This window comes from Cinclus cinclus, chromosome 17, assembly GCF_963662255.1.
Source record: "Cinclus cinclus chromosome 17, bCinCin1.1, whole genome shotgun sequence".
NCBI classification, from domain to species: domain Eukaryota; kingdom Metazoa; phylum Chordata; class Aves; order Passeriformes; family Cinclidae; genus Cinclus; species Cinclus cinclus.
The window spans coordinates 4,496,517-4,520,501 of NC_085062.1; the positions used below are offsets into that span (position 1 = coordinate 4,496,517).

General features: G+C 44.7%; 1 protein-coding gene across 1 annotated transcript; it reads left to right on the forward strand.

Annotated features, from left to right (window-relative positions):
• The first annotated feature begins 1,968 nt into the window (after positions 1 to 1,968).
• Positions 1,969 to 23,976, forward strand: KIAA1671 (KIAA1671 ortholog). Its single transcript, XM_062504267.1, has 8 exons — positions 1,969 to 2,268; positions 13,097 to 13,215; positions 18,381 to 18,636; positions 20,093 to 20,261; positions 20,463 to 20,587; positions 20,786 to 20,919; positions 21,099 to 21,181; positions 21,575 to 23,976. The coding sequence occupies exons 1-7, from the start codon at positions 1,984 to 1,986 to the stop codon at positions 21,175 to 21,177; spliced, it is 1,167 nt and encodes a 388-aa protein (XP_062360251.1). The 5' UTR covers positions 1,969 to 1,983; the 3' UTR covers positions 21,178 to 21,181; positions 21,575 to 23,976.
• The last annotated feature ends 9 nt before the right edge of the window (positions 23,977 to 23,985 follow it).

The following is a 23,985-nucleotide window of genomic DNA, read 5'->3' on the forward strand; positions in this document are numbered from 1 at the left end:
AAACGGATTAAAAGGGAAGGCACCCCATTTCCTCAGGGCATCTTGGGTTCATTTGTGCCTGCAAGGCACATTTGTGATACAAAAAAACCTTACGCAAGAACCATTGCATCAAATGTTATCTAGAAATTCTTTGTTCCATTGAATGTCTTCCTGGATAGTTCAGAGGAGCAGAGGGTGATGCAAGTTCATGGTACTTTGTATGGTAAATTAAGCAACAGCCACAAACCCCCTTAAACAAACAAGAGAGTGAGCAGCTTCTAACATGCTTGTCTTGCCTCTTTCCCCTCGCTCCTGGGCTAGTCACGGCTTGACTTTGGACTTCTAGTCCAGGCTTACATCGTGAACTTAGATTTATTGATTTAAACCCATGGCTTTTTTTCCTGCTGTCCTCCCAGGTGAGACGCTCCCAGAAATTCCATGGCTGGAGACAGCCTCTCTGATCCTCAATCATTTTGGGTTGTGGGACTAACCCCGTGGTGTCCCAGCAGCTGGGAAAGGGACATCGATCCCTTCCTCGCAACAGGGAACGGTGTCAAAAAGTGCAAAAAACCATCTTCCAATGGTCAGACCTGTTCAGCTTTGGTTTGAACCTCTCTGGTTTAATCATTATCCTGCTCTGATAGCACAGTCACCGACCGGGACGTGTCCCCTTTGAATGGCACAGCGAACCAGGTACAGGTGCTGGCAAGTGCCCAGGTGCCCGCTGAGCAGGAGGAGGGTGTAGGGAATCTTCTGCTGTGGGTGGGAACCATTCCCTGGCAGAGCCGCATTCCCCAGGAAGGGTTAAAATCACGAAATCCACGTGACGTAGGCAAACTGTGAATCATTCCAATAGATCTGTGCAACTCCTGCCTGCTCCCGAGCCAGCAGATGCTGTTCCCTGCGTTGCCGTGGTAACCCTGCCTGTACTATAATAAAGCCCAGCCCAGATCCTTCCTTGGGCAGACCTCTGCAGCTCTGGTCACCTCCTCATTGTTTCCTCCCCGGAGCACAGGCGAGGCAAGGAGAAGAGGAGGAGGGATCGGCATTCCAGAGGCAGCAGCGTTCTCCTGCTCGTTGTAATAACCTCGTGTGCCTTAGCCGGGAGCGTGGCTTGGGAGCCAGGAGGGTTCCAAGCAGCTGTGCACATCCAGAGCTGCTCCGGGACGTGCCAGGAGAGCAGGCGTGGTGGGGACACTCGGTGCGTTTGTCCCTCGCTTCTGGAAGCACAGGAGCTGATGTCATCCAGCAGCTTTTTTTGGCAGGCTCTGAGTCCCGTGGGGAAGGCTGGACACGCTTCCACTTCAGCCTCTCCCCCTTGCTTCGTTCCTCACTTGTGCCAGGGGAGAGCTCCAGGATGGCAGCAAGGCTGGTGAGGAGGGGATTCTGCTGCTGACACCTTTCTGCAGAGTTTTTTTAAAGAAGAATCTGGATTTATTGTTTAGAAGATAGAATCGATTTGCTGTTAAATGGATTGTATAGGAGCACCAGAACTTTGGTCAGTGTACTCTCACCTGCCGAGTGGCCGAGCCAGGAGAATAAGATTTGTTTTATCCTTCTGATATTTACAGCAAAACAAAAACTTGGCTTAAAAAGGGAGTTGCTTTTCCTGCTCTGGAATGAGAGAATAAGAGCCTATTTCTCTGCTTGCAAATGGACTCGTTTCAAGTGACTGTGTCAGGATTTAAACACTGATTTATCTCTTTAACATGGCTGAATTAAGCATATTTTGATGGAACTCTGCAAAGCCGATTGTAAGTAGGAAAAGTCTTTTATTTTTTCCTACTTGACAAATGCCAATCTCCCACCTCACATCTTTGATTATTTAATTTTAGGAAAATGCTGAGGGTGATAATGCAATGCTGTTTACCTTAGCCGGAAATACTTTATACACGGAATCACTTTTCGCCAAATAAATCAGGGTTGTTAAGGAGAATATATTTTAATTTCTACTGAATATTGATATTTCATCTCTGCTGGAAAAAAAAAAAAGTAATTAAATAAATGGATTACCTTGGAGACAAACTGACAGTGGCACAAACTCACATGACCCAGTGGATGGGCACAGTGCGGAGATCCTTGCAGGAAGCACTAAATTTAGTCACTACTGCGGTGGCTCATGAGCGGAGTGGAGGGGAAGGTGGCACCAGGACTCCCTTCAAGAGAACCTCTTCCTTCAGGCACTTTGCATCCCGGAGCAGAGAGTCCTTCCGAAGGTTTTCAGTGCGGAGTCAGCAGAGGTTTTCCTCTTTGAGGAAGAGGCAGCCCAGCTCAGAGCCACCCGAGCTCGTAAGCACCTTTCTGAGACCCTCAAAGGAGACAATTCCCAATGCAAACCCTCGGGTTTGTTGCAGCATCTAACAAAACCTCCCTCCTGTCACAAAACCTCCTTCCTGTCTGCTTTTCCATCTAAAAACAGCCCCCAAAAACACCTCCAGATAGTGCTGTCTGCTCCCAGCTGCTTTCTTCCTGCAGCGCAGGTGGATGTTTTCATTTGCCAGGGAATCAAGGTTTGGGGAATGGGGGAAATGTGGTTGATTTTGAAGCAAGACAGTAAGGTAGGACACGTATTGGTCTGAAATTAGAAAGTTAAACTGAAACTGGGCTGGTGTTGGTCTGTTCCCCAGCACAGGCTAGCACAGCTTTGGGTGTGCTTCAGTATTTGTGATTTTCCAGTAAAAAAAAATGCCTGAAGCTAAATTTGTAAGAGGAAGAGTGAAGTGCTGGCAATGTTAATGATCATTATTCCCTTCTTTCTCAGAATGCTTCCTACTTTGTCATGCCATAGAAGCAATATGGTCAATGTGACTTGTGAAGGCTGTGGGTGGCAAAGACAGGGTGCAATTCGTGGGAGCAGAGGAAGGGTAAAGAGTTCTTGGTTCTCCGCAGCTCTGTGCCAGACAGAGCCCTTTCCCCTCACTTTTCCATAAGTCTGCAGGTTGTTTTCAGGAAGGACGTGGCATGGCAAAGAGGTGGAGGAGATGCTGGTTTCCTGAGGGCTGCAGCTGCTATGATCCTCCTGGCCATTATTGACACCCCCAATTCTAGTTCTGGCATGTCCTGCAAAGCAGCAAAAGTTTGGGGTGATAGGGAGTGAAAGGGAAACATATCTGGTTTATTCTGTTTATTTCATGGATAGGAGTTGAAACCAGTGGTTTGAGTTGTACCTGAAACTGGTAATTTAAGCCCAATGTTTGACCAGTGACTGTGGTTGAGCTGTGTGGAAAGGGGCCCCAAGCCTCAGTGCCAACATGTGGGCACTCTCTGAAGTGGCTAAAATGTTTTAGTTTCTTTTTTTTTATTATTATTATTAAACAAAACAGTTACTCATAGTGAAGTGTAAACACAGGCAGCTCTGCCGTGGCCTGGCAGAGTTTGCTCAGGGAATGAGTGCAGGTGATGCTGCATTCCTTGGGCAGGTGTGGTGTTTGAATACAGCTCCTTCCAGTGCTCTCTATCAGCACTGGGTAGAGCATTTCTGTCCCAGCTTGCTATCCATGTTCTGTTTGGACAGACTGGGAAAGAAAATAGTGTCAAGTAAGCACAAAAGAATGAAGAAGAAAATATTTGGTAACCACTGTTACAGTGTTAACCTGGTGAAGTTCTCTTGGCTTCTTTTTTAAGTTGGTGTTTTAGAGTTATTGGAATCATCTGAATAAGCACCTTTTTTAAAAGAAGGCTGAAAAATGGGAATGTGAAAGCTGCAGAGGACAAGTGTTCTGCTGCCCTACACAGCACTGCTTACGGAGCAGAAATTGGGACACAAGGGGTGACCTTTTTTCTTGAGTCACTGGTGACAGTGCTGGAGCTGCTGTTCCTCTGTTTCAGCAGAAATTTTGCTTGTGCTTGGCTTTATGGGTGAATTTGGTTTCACTTGGGCTCCAAATTAAGGTCTGAACACTCCAAGAAGTTTGTGGTTGATGCCATTGTGTCTGTGGCAAATGACTGGTGAATACAGACCTGGAGCTGGTACTTTTTTTACCTGATTGCAACAGAGTCCTGTCTTAGTCCTTGGAACTACTGACATGGAATGAGTGGAATGAGTAAATGGTGTGCAATTCATGTAAACTGACTTCTGTGCTGCTTTAGGGCTGTAGTGTAGAGCAGTCCCTCGGGGCTGATGGATTTTTTAAACAAGGAGCAGCTGTGCTTGTGAACTCCTGCCTGACACAGCCAGGAGCTTCCAGCTCCCTTCCAGTGCTGCCACTGGTGGCTACTGGTGGAGAACTTGGCATCATACAAAGCACAGAAAGCTGTCCAAATTCAACTCAGGCAGCACAGTTTAAGTCAGTGTGAGTAAACTTCTTCACCCTCACATCTGTGAATCCATAGCTGAGCTTGCAGAAGTTTTTACTTTGCAGTGAAATCTTTTAAATAGAAGCTGATTTTTTCTTTCAGGTATTTTGATGGAGTTAATTGTCCATTTTCATCTCATGTCATCAGCTTGGTGCCTTTGTAAGAGGAGCAGAGAGACATGCATTAAACATGGCCTCTGATTTAATCAGGGTCTATGGGTCATGGTTCTATTATAGGTGTGAGATCTGGTTTCACAGCCAGCACTGTTCTAGGTCTCGAGGTTTGTTGCCATACAATAAAACCAGGGCAAGCTGTTTGATTCCCTTGGCTCCACTTACTGCTAAAATAAGTCATGGAAAACCTCAGAGGTGTTTCACACAGAACAGGAAGGATGAATTCTGGGGCTGAGTGTGGTTGATGTGTTTTACCTAAATTGCTCTGATGCTAAAAATAACATCAAAGTGCTTTCAGTAGTGGTTTGCTTTTGGTGTACTGGGTAGTCAAAGAAAATTTTGTTTTCATTCAAAATTCATCTGGCAGCATTGCCATTACTTAGTTTGGATCCAGTTTTTAATTCTAAAATAAAGATGGAAGTGGAGTGATTTGTTTGATGTATGTGTGTCCCAGATGTGCTGGGAGGGCACTGAGTCCTTCTGAGGGTTTTTGTTGCATCCTACTTTCCCTGCTAGAGGCTGGAATTCTCATCCTAGTTTTTATGGATCTTCCCAGATGTTTCATTCTAACCTTGTTGCCTGGCGAAAGCTGGTGGACTCTGCCTTTTCCCCTGGAACAGGATCCCTTTCTGGAGCAGGTGAGGGTGCTGGTTTGAGTTCCACACCTGCATTCACCTGGGACTGTGTCTCTGCTTCTAAAAGAACTTTGATCTGCAGTGGCTGTTATGTTGTACCCAAGTCTGTCTGCAAAAAGTTTGTCCTTTGTGGTCGAAATCCTTCAACAAATGATTTGTAAAGAGGAATTACTACAAGCTGGCACTTTGATTCTGAACTTGGAATAGGTACAGGCCCTATGGTGAATAGTTGCTGAATTGTTCTACCCTAATATTCACCGAGAACACAATGAGTTGTTCTCGAAAATAAAATTTTGGTACTATCAGTAATTGGAATTTTAATCTTTAAATTTTATCTTTAAACTCCCAGGGAGCTGTTAGGGTAGGGGGAGGCAAGTTTGCAGCAAGCAGGCTTTAAAAATGAGTTGTTTGTCTTGTTTGGGGCTGGGGGGAGGAGTGAAACTGTTCAGTTTAATTAATGAAGATACAAGGGCCAGTGCTGAAACAGTTCCTGCTTTTTCATTCTTAATAACTTCTCTTTGGTTTAACAGGCCATGAACGTAGCTGGCAGATAAATCTGGGCCAGAAACCCATAGTGATGGGCATGTGCTAGCTGCCTTTGTTTTTCTCTCATTATTTTGACAGGAATAATTATTAAAACTACTTTACTCTATGGTTTCACTTAGGCTGACTGCAAAGAGTTGATTTTTACCATGCTCTTAAACAAAAAAAAAAAAAATACCCTAAATAAATTTAGAGCAGATATTTTGTGCTCATCTACCTTGCTGCCTTTTTTTTTTTTTTTAAGCTCTCAGTGATAGCTTTCAGGGGAAGTAAACATTGTACAAGAACTTCTCTGAACACAAGCCTTAGAATCATAGAATCACAGAAGAATTTGGGTTGAAAGGGAGCTTAAAATTATCCAGTCCTACCCTCTGCCATGGCCTGGGACACCTTGCAGTATCCCAGGTTATTCCAACCTGGCCTTGGACACTCCCAGGGATGGAGCACCCACAGCTTCTCTGGGCACTCTGTGCCAGGACCTCACCAGCCTCACAGCTTCCCTATCCTGGCAATCCATTTGTATTGCAATTGGTAATACTGGGAAAGTTTTGGGAAACACTCCTGGTGTTCTCTGGGGGGGTGACTGTGTGTGTGTTTTGACTGTTGTCTCCTCTAAAACATCTCCTGAGCTGTGTGTTGAGACGAGCATGTTTGTTATTCACTTGTTGTTAGGAAATCCTATCACTTTCTGTACATCTTTCATTCCAGGCTTTAGACTAACGAGCACTTTTTTTCCCCAGGAATGTTTGTTTGAAGTTTAACTTGTGTCTCATGTGGAGAGACTAACTGTGCAGAAGAGCTGTGAAATGCAGCATTTCGAGTGGGAGGTGTTGATTTCAACTATGCAGCTTTTCAAAAAAAAAAGCAAATCTATTCCTTTCTTGGCATCCCAGTATGAAATTGCCTTGTTCTGGCTTGTGCCTCCTGCAGTGTTGAAGTCGAGGGATCCTGTTCCACGCTTGGTGCCAGCTTTTATTAACACTGATGGGAATTACGTGCCCTGGGGAGAGCCTGGATTCCCTGACACTGCTCAGGATCTTCCTGATGGAGCCTCTGGCTCCTTCCTGCTGCCTTGGCTTTCTTAGGGGTTCATTCCTTATCAGCTTGAGCTGCCTGAAGCTGAAAAGGAAATTTAATCTGATGATACAGGAGAGGTTTTAAAGATGTTCCCAGCTAGCTCCTCTGCTGTGCTGTGGTGTTGTACATTCCCACCTCTCAGAGGAAGTGCTCTTGTGGTTCACTCAGCCCTAGCAAGGCTTATATTTAGAATTAGATTCTCCTCTGCTTTTTGCACATCGAGTCAACCTCTGCTCCATCTTCAGCCTTGCCCTGAACCACCTGGTGTGTGTGTGGTGAGTGTTCGCAGCAGGGCGAGCAGCTCGATTTGCAGGGTAGAAAAAATGACAAACTCTCAAATGTCTTTGAAATCCTCTGTGGAATGAGGAGGATAACGGCACCAGGAGTCACTGCAGGGGCAGGGAGCTGATGTCACTGCATGATGGTAACCAGATCCCTGGCAAAACCAACTTCATCTGCATTAATTTGACCACATCCTCTGTTGTGGCCAGAATCGATGCAGGGTAGACTTTGGGGCTCTCTTTGGTGCTGCAGCCTGTGCCAGGGCTTCTCCACCCTCACAGGCAAGAATTATTTTCCTGATATCTTATCTAAACCTGCCCTTTTCCAGCTTTTAAACCATTCCCCTCCACATCCTTGTCCAAAGTCTCTCCCCAGCTCTCCTGGAGCTCCTTTAGTGCATCTGCTTCGCTGCAATTTTTGCTGTGCCTTTCCAGGGAGAAAGGGTTGGGATTCAGCCCTGTGCATCAATGGGGAGGCAATGGAAAGGTGGAGAATTAAACCAGTCGCTCTCTAAAAAACATCTCCTGTTTCATAAGGGAAATGGTGTCAGGCTTTAGCATCAGGGATGTAATTGGTGGTTGGATATGTATCCCTGTGGAAGAGGCAGGGAAAACTCATAAGGAGAGGCAGCCCAGGGTTGCATAGCAACAGAGAGGCTGTCGGGGCTGATGGTATGTATGAGATGCTTGGTTCTGTGGGACTGGAACGTACTCCACTGCCCCTGGGAGAGGGAAACATCCATTATTTAAAGGATTTTTGAGCAGAGCAGTGGAGCTCCTTAGGATCTAAGAGAGCTAAATGTGGTGTGTGAGTGCTCACAGTCACATGGGGCACACGTGTGTTTCTCCAGGCATTGCTTGTGCATTCAGCAGCAGCAGCTCCAGTTTTTCACATCAAACCAGCTTGTCCTGCCCAGCCCAAGATGTGCCAGGGCCAGCGGGATCATGGAATGGTCTGGGTTGGGAGGGGACTTTAAAGCTCGTCCCATTCCAGCCCCTGCCATGGGCAGGGACACCTTCTGCTATCCCAGGTTGCTACAAGCCCTGTCCAATCTGGCCTTGGATTCTTGCAGGGATCCAGGAGCAGCCACAACTTCTCTGGGCACCCTGTGCCAGGGCCTCCCTATCCTCACAGGGAAGCATTTCTTCCTAACATCCATCTGAACCTACTCTCAGTCTGTGGGAAGCCATTCCCCCTTGTCCAAAGTCCCACCCCAGCTCTCTTGGAGCCCCTTTAGATACTGAAGGGCCATAGTAAGGTCTCCCTGGAGCCTTCTCTCCAGGCTGAACGACCTTAGTTCTCAGCCTTTGTTTATGGGAGAGCTGCTCCATCCCCCTAATCACCCTCACAGCCTCGTCTGGCCTCACTCCAGCATCTCTCTGTTCTCAATGTGCTGAGACCCCAGAGCTGGACACCCCACAGAGGGATGAGCAGGCACCATGGCCACTCACTGCCATCTCCTTGCCTGCTGATCAGCCTGGAGGTGGCTGTGTTGGGGTGTAAAGCCCTGGAGGTTCTGAGATGGATTAATTCCATTAATTCTGTCCCTGTTCTTGGGGCTGGTCTCCAGGGATGGAGCAGTGCTGTCCTGTTTGAGATTGTTGTGCTGGCCAGGGTGTTGGGGAGGGCTGGGGAGCCTTCCCTCATGCTGGAGGTCTGTAACTCATCCCTGAGCTCAGCTGAGCAGTTCCTGGAACTCTTTATCTGGGGCTGCAGCAGGGAGGGTGGGGGCAGAAGGTGCTGCCTCAGCCTGGAACGTTCCCCGAGGCTCTGAGTCCATTCAGCAATTAATTAAAGCATTGAGTTGGCCGATCTCACCAGTCTGAATCCCACCTGATTGCTGGGAATTAAGAGGAGCTGGAGCCATGACTTACTCCTTATGGGCAGCATTCATTGGATGGATAGTAAGTACAGATGGAAATCCTGGGATCCTCTTCCCACTTGCTGTCTTGGCATTTGGGTATTTCTGAATTCAAATCCACGGGCTGTGACCCACAGACCCTTGTACTGTGGTGGGGTTTTCAGTGTTGGCAGGTTTCGTTCTGATGTTATGTTCCGAAAATTCTATTAATGCTCCAAAATGCATAGTCTGAGTCCTTAGAATAATTGTAGAATAATTTAGGTTATAAAGAACCTCTGGAGCTCATCAAGCCTAGCATCCCATTCAAAACAGAGTCAACTACAAAATAATATCATAAAATATGAATAGGTGGAGGTCTATGGCTGTCTTCCTGGCATGCTGCAGGGGAGCAGCTGGAATACTTTTTGGGATTTGTAAGGACTTGTGAGCTCTCCTAGAATGTGGTGTCACACTTAAGGGGCAATTTGACTGCATTTTTTGCTTGTTTAATTCAAGTAAGGAGAGGAGAAATGGAAAAAAAAAAAAAGAAAAAGCAGCCCTTTTCAAGAAATCAGCACCATTTTTTCTCTGAGTTGTATATTAAAAAGGCAGATGGTCAAAACTTCCTTCCATTGTGCAGTTCTTCTTCATACCCAATCCATGCCAGTGGAATTCAGCTCTGAACGTTCACACTCAAGCTGTGGGCTGTCACTTTGGCTGGCTGATGTCTCTGGCTCCTTGGCAAACAAAAGATATTTTTGAAACTGTCTGTGCAGCTTCTGAGTCAGGAGATCTCTCGGAGCTGCTGTTCCTCCTGTGCCAGGTCTTCATTTCCCATCAGTGCAGGAGGATTTTGCACATAAATGTCTGCATTGACACAGAGTTAGGGGTATTTTTGGGGTTGGTGGGACCAACGTTGTGTGTGCATCGTTTTCAGGAACAGGAAATTGCAGGAGTAATCAGCCCTGGACTGTAGCCAAGCCCAGCTTAATTCCAAGGGTGGGCTGAAAGAGGCATAATCATAATGGCTCATTTTAGAAGAAGAATCAGAGGCAAAGCAGGACACAGCTCAGCCGTTTTATTTTATGAAGAAATTAAGTAGGGGTTTTTTTTTTTTTTATATTCTTGGCTCCTGGTGTAAGAATTGGGAAGTTAAAGATCAAAGCTTGGAGAATTGCAGCATTTGAAACCTGGATCGGGTGTGGGTTTTATTTGATTTGGGAGATTTTTCTGTCATCATAAATTAGGAAAGTTCTAATTGGGATTTATCTTGTGTGCTGAAAAGACATCAGACCCCTCTTTACTGCTTTTTCCTTTGGAATGATTGGTTTTCCAGTTTCCTGAATATTCTGTTTATGGAGGATATGTCTGTACCTTGCCTGGCTTCATGTATTGACTGCCTCGAGTCTTTCATGAGCGTGGTGACAATGATAGAAAAGAGCTCTTTAAAAGAAAAGCTGAAATTCTTCATTCTTGCTAATAATCACCTTCTGGCAAGGAAAATCTTCCTGGTTTATTGTCACTTCCTTCCTCAGCATCCCCTTTCCTCTGAGCTGCTGCACAAGCTATAAATTGCTTTTCTGCACCACCCTCAGTGCCCCCAGCCAACACCTCCTCCAGCAGCCAAGGAAAGGATCAGCTCTTCTTCCCACTCCTTATTTTTGTGTTTGGTGCTTAGAGAACATTTATTTTTTTTTTCCAATTAATCATTTGGCACCTTAAAAAGTACGTGTTGAAAGGGCCTGTCAGAGAAGGACACAATCATATTGAAATAAGCAGCTTCCTCCAGAAGCAAAATGAAATAATGATTCTTAATATGACAAGGTCTTTAGAACGCAAAGAACTCTAGATTTCCTAGAGTTTGGAGTGTTTTATTCCTGACATTTCAACTTTGTTTGTTGTATTGAACTCGACAATGTCTTCAGAAGCAGTAATTTTATTTCTTTTTCAGGCTTGTTTTGGATTTAGCACAGAGAAATGACTCTGCTAATGGTGTCATTCTGGGCAGCAATGTATAAATGTTGTTAGGTTATTACTGAGCCTTCACGTGAGCGGTGCCTTTGCATCTAAACTTGACCCCTGTGGCTGCTGAGGTGTTATCTGGGCTGTCCACACCCCTCCTGTACAGCCCCACTGCCCTGATAACAGCACTGTGTAAACAAGAGCTCCCCACTGCAGCACAACAAAAGCTGCTCCCATTCTTGTTTCTGTGCTTTTTTAGTCTGATTTCTGGTAGAAACAATGTGAGCGATTGCAAATAAAATGGTGCTGTGTGTCGAGGTAATGGGCTTTAGTTGTGAAGTGGAAAATACTGTATAAATTGATTATATGAGTGGGGTAACTCATAAAACGGGATTGGCATTGAAAAAAAATTTATAATAAGCATCAAGGTGGGAAAAAAAAAAAAAGCCTGAATGAGTGTGGACAGTTGGGACAGAAGTGAAAAGAGCCACTGGTATTTCTTAGTGCCTTTCCTAGAAGGGCAGCCACCGGGCAAAGGTGCTGAGCCCAGGAGTCCCTGGAGGAAATAATGGGATTGGGAAACTGCAGAGGGAATTTGTGGAAGGCAAAACAGAGCAGCCAAGCCAAGCAGGAGGAAATGCCCTGTGGTTTCTAGGAACTAGCAGACTATCTCCTGTGTTGGAAGCAGCGTGTGCCTGGCTCGCGTTTGGAATCTTGTACCTGGCATGGAGTGGGAAATGTAAGAGCTTAACTCGCCTCCAGGCATTCATGTACATATCTCTTTTTAGACATCTATATAGGATAGGTTGGACTCCATCTTTTTGAGGTTTTTTTTCCAACCTTAAAGATGCTATGATTGTAGAAAGTGTAAGAACCAGGAAATGCCTGTTCCATGTAACTCACAAACTGAGCCAGTTTTACTGGAGTATTGCAAACAGAATTTAACTTGGTCTTTAGCTTTGAAGTGTGTGGTGATGGCTGCAGTAAATGGTGGGGCCTTTTGTATTTTCTTTGCGTTAAAACACAAACACTTTGTCGGCAGCAAAGAGCATGATAGAGCTGAGAGTGGCTGTGGCCACTGGGAAATAAAAACTGGTTATGAGAGCTGGAAGTGTTGTGGGACTTCTTCAGTAACCAGGTGTCAGCACTGCTGAATTACCCTTAATGGTTTTGTAGTCTTAAGGCAGCATTTTTTTTAGGTGTATGAAATTAAGGAAACAAGTAAGCATTCAATCTCTCTTATTTTCCTCCAATAATATGAAGGAATTCTACATAATAAATACGGGAATTCTTAAGTATTGTTACTTTATGTATACTGCCTAAAGAGATGTTCTAGTCCCAGTAATGTGTTTTGCTCAGGGGGTACTTACAAAAGAGAGAAAAATCTTTGGATTTTTCCAAGGGCAGGTGGAAAACCATGTAACTTGCTGTCAGATAAAATCTTGATAAGCAAAACTGATCTGGAGCTGAAAGCTATGTTTGTATTTGTTCAGGTTAATGAAGGTGAAAGGGACCAACAATTAATTATCTGCTCCCAGGGTAGGATTTCAGGAACCCCTGAAGTTCCTTGAATATTTCAGCACAACTACAGGGCTGAGTTGACATTGGTGTGCTGCAAATCTGGGGTGCCAGCACTGACCCACTTCTCTCCCTGGAAACATGAGGGCCTGGGAATCCACTCATTCCTTCTTAGGAAAGCAGCAGATCCATGGAGTAAAAACAATCAGGAAAAGAGAGGTCAGAATAAAACAAAGCAAACCCACCGTGCTGTGTCCTGCATTGGGTTTGGATGTTGCATCAGTTTGTAGAAGGCTCTTTGTGTCTGGCCCTGTGTTTGTTTACTTAATTTATTTATGCATTTTATTTTTGAGTGTCTTCCAAAGAAAGCTTGAAAAAAAAAAAAGAATAGGATCATTTTATTATACTCAGGAAAGGAGCAGTGGAGTTGATGTTTGCCTGCTGTGCTTGAGGAGATGAAATGTCATTCCCAGCAAAATTTCTTGTGTTTGCATAGGTGCTTTGAGAAGTTCTGTGCAACCTGAGATAAAAGCAGTATTAAAGCAGCATGGAGTTCCTGAAACCAGGGAGTCAGCTCCAATCTCTGGAATCCATTACTTACCCAGGAAAACAATTATTGTAATTATTGTACCGAGAATTACCATACAGAGAATTGTCGCTGCGAGTTCACAGCGTTTTAAGTTCATTCCCATTCTGCCAAATTTAATGGTCAGATTCCAACCCGTTATTGCCAACAAAAGCTGTTCATCCCTGAGCAGGGGCTGGAGCACTGACTGAAGGTTTCCTTGCAGGACCAGCTGAGGCAATGCTTCTCCAGGCAGCCGCCGGGGGCGAAGGACACGGACACGCTGGTGCAGGAGCCCGACAGCCAGTACGGCACCTGGAACGAGCAGAGGCACAGCAGAGACAGGTGAGGGCTTTCCTCAGCTTAGGGGTGAGGGGAGATGCTGCAATCCTCTAATCACTTAATTAGTGGTTTGTCTCAGCCTCTTCTGTCTTCACTCAGAGCCGGGATTAAAAAATACGCGAAGGAAACTGATTTTTCTCGCGTTCGCGCTTGGATGTTTAATTGGTTTTATCAAAAAAAGTCCAGAGTGTTCAGCAGCACTTCTAGCTACCTGCTAGAAGTGAGGAAAATGGAGGAAGATGCAGCTGCTGTGAGGTCTCTTAAAGCTAAATAGTCCAATAGAGAATTAACACCTATGTTATTTATACTTTTAACCCCATAACTCATTTCCCATGACCCTCAATGTGACATTTACTGACCAACCAGAAACTACTACCTGAAACCCATGAAGAAGAAGGAAGATGAACACCCAAAGCGACACCACCCAAAATCTTCCATCTTGTTCCATACCTATTACTATACTACCAAAACCTCAAATTTAAAACCCTTCACCATGTGAAAGCACACACCTCTGTTTAACTACACACTTGTGATTTTAACTCCATCACTCAAATTTAGAAGCTTTCTCCAAGGCCTCAGGTCAAAAGCAGTGTTCTCCAGGGAATCAGTGCCAGAAAGCACAGAAAGCTCAAAAACCCCAGGTCTCTGGGATCCAGCACAATCCCACAATGCCAGAATGGCCCATGCTGGAAGGGCCTTAAAGATCAGCTCATTCCAAGCCTTGGCCATGGGACACTTTCTGCTAGAGCTTCAAGCCCTGTTCTTGGACACTTCTGTTTGTTTTCTTTGATTTTAAACCTGATTTTCTGTCACTGTCTTTTGGGGTTGTTAGGAGTTTCTAAAACTTTTTTTTTACATTAGATTCTAAAGCTTTTGCTTTTTAAGGCATTTTAAATGTGTTTTTACTTACTTAAAACTAACATTAATACTTCTACTTTTTATCTATGCAACTTAATATTTCTACTTACTTTAAACTAAAGCTTGCACATCTATTTTATGTCTGCGTGACTTAATATATTTTAATTTGTTTAAAGATTTTTAATTTCTTACATTCTGTCCCATCTCTGAGAGACTCAAAAAAGCCTCTGTTTTCACACTCCAGCATCTGCCATTCCTTTAACAATACCACCAAGGGGGCTGAATGGCAAAATCCCTCTGGAGCAGGGAGTCTGGGTCTCAGGTGGGGTGACATGGAGTGCATCTCTTCATGCCCACATCTCAGACTCTCAAGTGTTTTACTGGTGGTGAGGTGGAAGATGAAATGGAGTATCAGCTGAGTGAAACTGATATTGAGTATTGCTGATGCTTTTCTGTTCTTAGAATGATTTAGTGAAATAAACCTAGAGCAGCAAAGTGTGAGGTTTTTTTATAGTTCACACCTGTTGTGTAAATTGCAAGCTTGATCTACCCTGAACTCATGTCCTGTCTGTTCAGTGTGGTATGAAAATAGCATTTTATCTGGTTTTTAATGCTATATTTGTTGGGATCTTACAGCAGACATTAATGTCAATTACATTTGGTTTGTTCTGCACTTGAGAACTGTGTGTTATAAATATTTTATTGCTTATGAAATCAGGGTAACGACCAGCTCGAGGTTCAGCAGCCAAGTGAGTGCCAACAGTGGCAGCCAGGCTGCTGTAAAATTAACTGGGGTTCCAGGATGGTACAGACATTTCTGAGATCAGTTTCTTAACAAAGGTGCTTGTCTCAGCTTCAGAGCAGACAGCACTGGAGAGTTATTTCAATCCATCCATCCTGATTAGAGCAGCTCCATCTAAACATTCTGGTTCACTGAAGGATTGAACTCAATCCCATGTGCTGGAATCTTATTTGCACTGCAAGAAATGTTTAGGTTTTGCCTTTTTTATAATATAATGGTGACAGTGTAGAGACTCTTCAGCATTTTGCCACCCCGTTGCTCTACTTTATTTTGACTTACAGCTCGTTGCAGGGGAATTACTGCTGTATTAATTCAGGCACTTGAAGAGAAATGAGATTAATGTACTTTGAAATAATGGATGTCTTCCTGGAATATATTGAACATGCCTTTTGTCTGCAGTTTATTTTGGATGAAGTCCCTGCCAGGAGCAGTGCAGACGTTCTCCTGATGTTGCTGTGGGTGCTCTGAGCAGGGCTCTGCCTTTGGTGCCTCCTGCTCACCCCAGCTGGAGGCAGGAACTCGCAGGAGACGTTGATGGTTCAGTTTTCCTGTTTGGCCTGGCTCACTTCCCTTGGAACATTTCCCCTGCCAGCCCCACGGTGTCACATCCCGTGGGGACCAAACAGTGTCACAGCCTCCTGCTGTGCTGGGGAAACCTCCAGGCTGGGGCATTTCCCAGTACTGGAGCTATGGAAGGATTATTTTAGGAGTGTTCCATCTGTGCTTCTGTGAATGACCTCATCTTCATGGAATCAGAGAGTCCTGAAGGTTGAAAAAGCCCTCCAAGATCAGAGTCCAACCTTCACCTGAAGCCCACTGTGGCCATTAAACCCAGCAGTGCCACCTCTGCTTGGCATTTGAGCACTACCAGGGATGGTGACTCCAGCACTTCTCTAGGAGAGGAAGGGAGGTTTGAAATCAGAAGCCATAACTTCATGGCAACAGCATGAACATGGTCCTTTCCCTAGATGAGCTTTTGGAAGGTGAAGGAAGGAGTATTTTCCTCTAGAACTGAATCACTGCTGGAATTAGTGTAAGGAGCCCCTCTGGGCTGGTTCCAGTGGGCTTTGGCCAGCAACTCCTTGGGATGGGCAGAGGTGAAACCATCTTGTCCAGTTTGGAGGCATTAATTGGATTTTTCTTCATTTATCTAAGAGATTTTATTTTAGTTTTTCTCAAGTGCTTTAATAAGCTTTTCCAAGTTGGCACTGTAGAAAACTCCTTTAGGTTAGCGCAGTCTTCATAAGGAAAATTATTGTTTTTTGCAGAAAGGAATTGGTTTTAGGTGGTGGATCTGTACAGCTCTGACTCCTCATTTCACAGGGTGAAGCAACACCTTCTTTATGGCCTCTATAAACTGTCTTGCTAAAACTAATCAAATTTAATTGCAGTTGGAAGTGAGGATTGCTGTTAGTTTATTGCCCATTGTGATAACCATCCTGCTGGGTTTGTGTGCTCCATGTGAGAGATGATTTCTCAGACAAGTGTCTATAAATGCACCTGTGGAGCACTGGGGGCAGCTCATGGATATGCTCACAAACCCTGAAATCTTAATGAAGTAATAGAAAGAGGTGCATGATGAGAACTGAAAAATAAGTTTTCAATTTCATTTCTCTGAAGGGAATTTCCCACCTAATTTGCTGTTCACTGTAAAGAATCCACTGCACATAACAGGGTTTGGACTCCATGTTTGGGGATGAACTGTGCCACAGGGCTCAGTGTATGAGGCTGTAATTGTGCAGGAACTCCAAAGGAAAATCCACTGGGAAGGTTTGGGAATGAGGAACCACCAGCCAGTGCTAATTCAGCTGGATTTCTGTCACATCTTGCTCTCAAATATTTCAGTTTTAAAATCCTCAGTGAATTGTATCAGCTGCAGTTCTGGGAAGAGACTTTTTGGAGACGTGCAAATCCAACAGGATCCTTTCAAACACTCGCTTTAATTCCCATGAAAGGTCCTGCATTTTATCCCTTCTTCCATATTGCAGTGTCTCTTAAAGCCTAATGCTGCAGATATACAAAATGTCATTTGAAGCAAAAAACCTGGACAAAACCTTTCCCCCAGAGCTCATTAGTGCCATTCTTAATTATCCTGGGGCCCCACTGGTGAAGGAGGGAAGCAGCATTCCCTCTGCTCATGTGCTGGAAACCCTCTGGGCAGTGTCTGCTCTGCCAGACTGGGCACTGTACGTGTGCTGGTGCTGTTATCCAGCAGTAAACTCCTGAGTGTTTTTTTCCTGGGATTGCTGTACCAAATACTGAGGTTTATTGCTAAAAAGATGTGCATATATCGATATATACATGGGGTTTTTAGGTTTAGAACAGTTTTCCTAGATATGTGCCCAAGAAATGGTGCTTAGTGACAAATGACTTCTGTCAAGAGGAGAAAAAAGAATCAGAGCTAAATCCTTTAGGTTTTGGTTTTTTGTTTTTTGTTTGTTTTTTTTTTTTTTCAAACTGGGAATTAGAAGCAGGACAGCCCAATTGTTACTGACAGTAGAGTCTTCATATTTCAAGGAATACTCCAGCCTTTGTGAGAAAGGCAGACATAACAGTGTCCAGCTTTCAGTCCTGACCCTGCAGCTCATTCCTGTCAGTCCAGGCCATGGGAGGAATTGTAGGAATACCCTGGGAGCATCCCAACACCAGAGTGCAGGTGCTGCTGCCCTCTTTCCCAAGGCTCAGAAAGCTCTGCCCATGGAGCCCTGCCTTAGGCTGCCACCTGGTGCCCAGCTCTCTTCAGCTCCAGCATTCCTGAAGGTAAAAACCCTCTGGCTGGAGCACACCCAGTCCCCAGCACACTGTGAATCCAAGGTGTGAGGGCTGTGCCAGTGGAAGGGATCCACTCCCTGCTGTTGCTACTCAGATTTTCTGTTCCACTTCTGTTTGACTTCTTCTGACTCTGGCCTGCCCTCGTATCATCACTTTTATCTTCTTTTTTGCCAGGGTCGGGGTTGAATGCACAAGGGAATGTATTTCTTGTTCAGACTCAGATTTTTATTAATTCTTATCCATGTTACAGTGAGTTCTTTAGCACTTCAAGCTAACAAGCTAAAAATGGAGGTGCATCTCACTCTCTACTAGGCCTTTTAAGGCTAAATGGTCCAATTAAGAATGAACACCTAAATTATTCTTGCTTTTAACCCAATAGCCAATCACCCGAGACCCACAATGCAGATTTTTCTGTCCCATTAAACAAGATCACCCAAACCCACAGAGAAAATCTCCATCTTGCTTTCTATATATTACTATATTCTAAGACCTTAAATTCTATATTTTCCATCCTGTGATATTGCTCACTTCTATTCAAACTACACACTTGTGATCCCAGTTCTATGACTCAATTTTGGAAGCCTTCTCCACGGCCTCAGGTTAAAAGCAGTGTTTTCCTGGGGATCAGTGCCTGTCAGCACACAAAGTCTACAATTCTCAGGTTCCAGGGTTCCAGCAGTGTTGCAGGTCTTTGTTTGCCCCCAAGTCTCACCGATTCCTTTTGCTCCATTTGCAGCTTTGTGGGAGAATCTCCTTCCCTGGACAATGAGGTGGTGTCAGGGCGGAAGCAGCCCCAGGGCAGCCATCCATCCTCGCTGTCCTCACAGACAGAGCCACCCTCCCTGGCTGAGCACCATGACATCCCCAAAGACCAAAGGAGCACCAGCCTGGACCGTTCCAGCACAGACATGGACTCCACTGATGGCACTGATTTGCCTCCTCCAGGGGACACCCTCCCTGAGGACAAGAGCAGTTATTTCTCCTTCATTGATGTAAGTTGTCATCATGTGTTCCCTCAGTTCATCCCTGCAAAGCAGTTCCTGCTGGAAACTTTGAGACCACTTTCGCCCTGCCTTTCCCACACTAAATTTTCCCAGCTTCTTTCCTGTCTGAAAAGTTTAGGATCAAAACTACAAAGTTCTTCTAAGTCCCTGTGGTGTTTAGGTTCTGAGAGATTCCATAAAGCTGCTGGCTGTGGATAATCAATCATGGAATCACAGACTGGTTTGGGTTGGAAGGGATCTTGAAGCTCTTTCAGTTCTACCCCCTGCCATGGGCAGGGACACTTTCCACTAGACCAGATTTCTCCAAGCCCCATCCAGCCTGGCTTTGGATACTTCCAGGGACGAATGTTGGAAGCATAATTAACAGCCAGTGACTGCTGTGCTGTCAGCCATGCAGATTTAAGGCTGTAAAGACATTCATTAATATTTTTCCTATTTACAATTAGTTTCTTTCCATAGCAGCTCACAGTTTTAAAGGATTTTTTGATAGTGAGGAATCTTGCAGTTGGTATAAGACTAGGAGTTTCTGGCCATACAGAGTTAATGAGGTCTAATGCTGCAAGAACTTTGTTTAGTTTGGAAAAGCCCTCTAAGATCATCAAGTCCAACTGTTCCCCCAGCACTGCCAAGGCCACCACCAGCATGTCCCCAAGTGTCACATCCACATGGTGTTTGAACACTTCCAGAAGGTTCTGTGTTGTCCTTGGGCCACTAAAGATGTCTATGTAAAACATTATTAGCTCCAAGTGCAGCTGGAAAACACTGTGTGGTGAGTAGTTTATTCCTGACCTGAAATCTTTTGAAAAAAAGGAACAAACCTACATCTTCTGGAGAAGGGGACACTCAGGGATATTTCATGGTTACAGGCAAATCTGTAACATCAAATTGCTTTAGCAGGTAAATAAATTACAGCTCCTTGGTTTGCTCTGTAAATGTTACTGCCTATTGGATGTGTTGGAAATGACTGATCACAGAAGTTTTCTGAATGCTGTGACACTAAACTTGGATTGTCCTTGTTGCTGGTGAGTGGCTTTGGGTGTTTGTGGCTGGCAGGGAAGCTGCAGCTCTGCACTCCAAGGGAATTTTGTGTAGTTTCTCTTTTTAGGTCCCAATCTCGGGATTTGCCTTCAGCTGCTACCAACTAGCAAGGCCTGTATTCATAAAACACTCTAGGAGCCAAACTCCTGATTTTTGCAGTTATTTTTAATATTCATTTAGTGCAAATTATTCATGCAACTCAGGTATCCACAGCCCAGAGAGATCAAACGATTACACCCTGTTAACCACAAAGATCTCATCACAAACACTCTTTAGCATGATTTCAGATGACTACAATAATAATAATCGGGAAATAGATATATTTTAATTAGATGAATGCAATCAAGTGGGTTGGGATTTCACTGTGGAGGAGGTGGGGCTCATTCCCAGGTCTGTGTTTCTGCAGCACACAGCTGTCCTGGACTCCAGTGCTCTGAAGACTCGGGTGCAGCTGAGCAAGAAGCGCCGGTGCCGGGCGCCCGCGTCGCTGCGCAGGAGCAGAGGGCTGGACCTGGAGAGCAGGTTTTCCTTGACAGAAGAGACAGACAATGGCTGGATGTTCAAAGATTCCACAGGTAACCCCTCGGCTACTTGGAGTAATTGGTTGTGATCAGCCTGGGTGCAAGGGCAGGAGTTTGTAAAAGGCATTTTTTAAATGCTGCCCTTCATTCCTGCTGGAGCGCAGGAAGAGATCTTGAACGAGGCAGAGGTGAAAAGCTGGCTCATGCTTTCCCCCTCTGCCTTTTTTTTTTTTTTTCCTAACAATTAATTAGAAGAGAAGAAAAATATGCAGCAGGAAGATTCTGAGGAGGAAGACAAGATCCAGCACACTCCGAGGTCTTCTTCTGTGCAAGCCCAGAGACTGCCTGTGTTCCCAGGGATGGATCACTCTGTCCTCAAGGTGAGCTCAGGCAGAGCCCAGTAGGTGGGAGATAAACCAGTTCAGTAGCTGCATGTGCTTTATAAGGAATTGTCTCACTCATTTCAAGGATTTTTTTAATTTTTATTTTCATAAATCTAGAGTCATCTGTTCTGCATTCCAAAAATAAAAGGCTGGATCCTGGCTTAAAAGGACCCCTTTCTTTATTTTTATATTTAGGCCCAACTGCGGAAAAGACAGGAGTCTGAGAGCACTGGTGACATGGGCTCTGCTCAGCTCTTCAAATCCCCCAAAGCACAGCTCGGCACTCCCGGCAGCAGAGTGCTGCCCTCCAGTGTGGAAAAGGAGGACAGGTGAGAGAATCCCTGCATCGGGAAAAGGCTAATGCCCTTCTTGGTGCAAGGAAAAAAATAGTGCAACAAGCTGTACATTCGTTTTTGGCTTTTTTTTTTTTTTTTTTTTTGGTTGTTGTTTCTGTCAGGAGTTTTCAAAATGAAAGAATAAAGATTTTTTTTTTTTTCATATATCTTAGGTCAGACGAAAAGTCTCCTCAGTGGCTGAAGGAGCTGAAATCAAAGAAGAGACAGAGCCATTATGAGAATCAGGTTTGAAAAGGTACTTGGGTAGGAAGGGGGGCTTTGCTGAGTGCAGGTGTGCAGTGACACACTCACATTTTCTTTAATGTGTTGGTGGCACCATTGTGACCCCACCAACACTGCCCTTACCCTGCCCTGTGCACCAGGGGTGCCAGGGACTGGTGCCAAGCAGGACAGTGCCCTTCCACTCCCAGTCACAGTTCCACTGATTCTCTGCACTCTCTTGGGGCTGGGATTTCCCAAAGTTTGAAAACTTTGGGAGGTTTCAGCACAATTCTGGGCAGCTCTTAAGCATTTGATGCATTAAACAGACAACACCAAGGTTGGCACTACAACAGAAAACACATTTTAGGGGGTTCCTGTCCCAGCTGCCTGAACCATATCACACCCTTCCTTCTGTTTTCCTTTCCAGACAGTGATTCTAACTAGGAGAAGATAAAGAAGTTTAACAGAAGCCTTAACTCATCTGAACCTAAACCCCCATGTCATGTTGCTGCTGTTTGCTTCCTGCCTCAACTGCTCTGTGCATGGTGCCTTCCTGTTTTGTGGAGAAAAGCTGCTTCAGTTCATAGTCAAATACAAAGCTATGTCTGTCAGGGCAGGGGGACAGTGGCACTTCAGACCTGCCTGCCAGGAGAACCCCCCTGGGTCACGGTTAGCACTTCAGAAAGTCTTGGAAAACAGAGATATTTGGGAGTGCTGTGATCCAGGGAACTCCCCTCTCTGTGGAACACACTCTGTAGGTGTTCACCTCTGGGAGATGTGTCTGGTTGGGCTTTGTGTTTGTTTATGAAAATAATAATTTTAATCAAATTTATCTCTTTTTTTTTTCTTTGTTTTTTTTTTGTGAACAAATAGTAAGCTCATATTTAGAATGAAATTTGTGGAAGGTGAGAGTGGAAGAACAAATCATGTTTACTGCCATATTGAAAAAGGAAACTTGATTATTTTTTGTAAAATGTATTTTTGATTGGCTTGTATTTACATGTGATCTGCTGACCTGGCAGATGGATATAATTTTTAGATGAACAAAATGTTAACTTTTGTCACTCTTGAAGTGGTATATTCTGTGTTTTGTCAGCATGTGGAATAATTGCTTCATTGGAATGTCTTTCCTAAAAATGATCAAGCAATAATGTCAACCAGTTCTCTTTAAAAAAAAAAAAGTAAAAATATGTAAATACTGTTTTTATAACAAAAAAAAGGAAGGGAAGAGGGAGGATGTTACACTCATATCAGGGTTCCAGTTAATTGTTGAATGTCACTTTAATAGCAGTTCGGATAGTCCCACTTCATATTTTTATTTGTTAATCTGTAAATACCGGGTTTAAGTTTTTATTTTTATGCTGATTTTGTGGGATAGCCTAAATGTGATCTTGAGTTTCTCAGATGATTTCCTGTCTTTCCTTTGACAAGGTGTGCTGATAGAGGAGTAGAGATCTCCTGGACCACACGGGTGTTTGGGTATCCCTAATTCTCAGATATTCCCTGTCTCTGAGCACTCATTCTGAACCACCAACCACCATGGCCATGGGAGCCAGGCTGGATTCTTGCCCCAGATAAGTGCTCTTCCAGTAACCTTTAAAAGCATAGCCCAGGGAGGGAGGTGATTCCAGGTGTTCCTCAGGCTCAACCAGGAAAACATGGAAAAGGGAAAAGGAGAGTGGAGAGCTCTCCTCCCCTGGCAGAGCTCCTTGGGCTGCACTCCCCACGTCCTGCTGAGGGGCTCCTCTGCATACAAACCATAAAGCACCAGCACTTCAGCTCCTTTTCCTTTTGTCTTTTTTCCCAATCAGCGTTTCGGGAGCGTGGCTCCCACGGGGCCTGCCTGGGCTACTGTCTGTCAGGCTTGGAGCTGCCAAAACCATGTGCCAATTCACCTTATGGAGGAGTCACAGGAGAGGGATTTGCAGTCCCAGTCTGCAGGAAATAGCAGCAGGATGGCAGGAGACAAGTCCCATCTGCACATCTCTCGCTCCCGGATTTTATTCCGGTGGCAGCTCCCTGTGCTCCCTGGAGATGAGATGGAGATGTCTGTTCTGATGTAGAAGTTTTTTTCCCCTGTTGCTTTGCCCTGTTTCTCACGGGAGCTGTTGCCACTGTTAGTTTGGCAGCCCCTCTGCTCCCTACAGAGCAGTGGTGCCCAGGATTCCAGTGGAATTTGGGGATGGGCCCTGTCAGTGCAGCCACCACCATTGACCAGCTCCATTTAAAACCTTGCACAGATTTCCTTCCTTCTCCTTTAGATGATGGTGGAAAAGGTGGCTCCTGGTATGTTCTTTGGGGTGTATTCCTGTGGCAGCACCCCATGGGTGTGTCCCACATGTGACACTCACCTGGGCCAGCCTGAGCAGCACGTGCAGGTGAGGAGGATGAAGGTGGCATGTCCAGAAGTCAGGCAAGTCCCTGCTCACAGGAACATTCACACAGGCTGGGTTTTCCACTTCCACAGGTGACAGTGTTGCATTCCCAACAGTTGGAGGATTTACTGGTTCTTGGTCTAGGCCAGAAATTCTGTAACTGTTTGTGTTGAGGAAACTGAGGGGATTGACACGAGGTTTCCACAAAGCCCTTGAATGTGTTTGCATTTCCACATCTGCTTGGACAATGCACTGAAATTACTGTATCGAGTAGTTTAACCTACTACTGAGAAATGTTTAATGCTTAAATGTCTAATTAAAGAGCATCTTTAGAATGTTGTTGAATGGGAAAGTGTTTTTTTTCTGCTCTGTTATTTCTTTATATTGTACGTGGATTAAATATCTTCTTCTCTTCGGGTTATCACTCTGTAATAAAAGATATATAAATATGTTATTACTTCTT

Excerpts from the sequence above, each read along its gene's own strand:
- KIAA1671 (XM_062504267.1), top strand. The coding sequence starts at position 1,984 with ATGGATTACCTTGGAGACAAACTGACAGTGGCACAAACTCACATGACC. Across the intron at positions 18,637-20,092 it reads GTTATTTCTCCTTCATTGAT|CACACAGCTGTCCTGGACTC; the intron begins GTAAGTTGTCAT and ends GTGTTTCTGCAG. Across the intron at positions 20,920-21,098 it reads AGTGTGGAAAAGGAGGACAG|GTCAGACGAAAAGTCTCCTC; the intron begins GTGAGAGAATCC and ends CATATATCTTAG.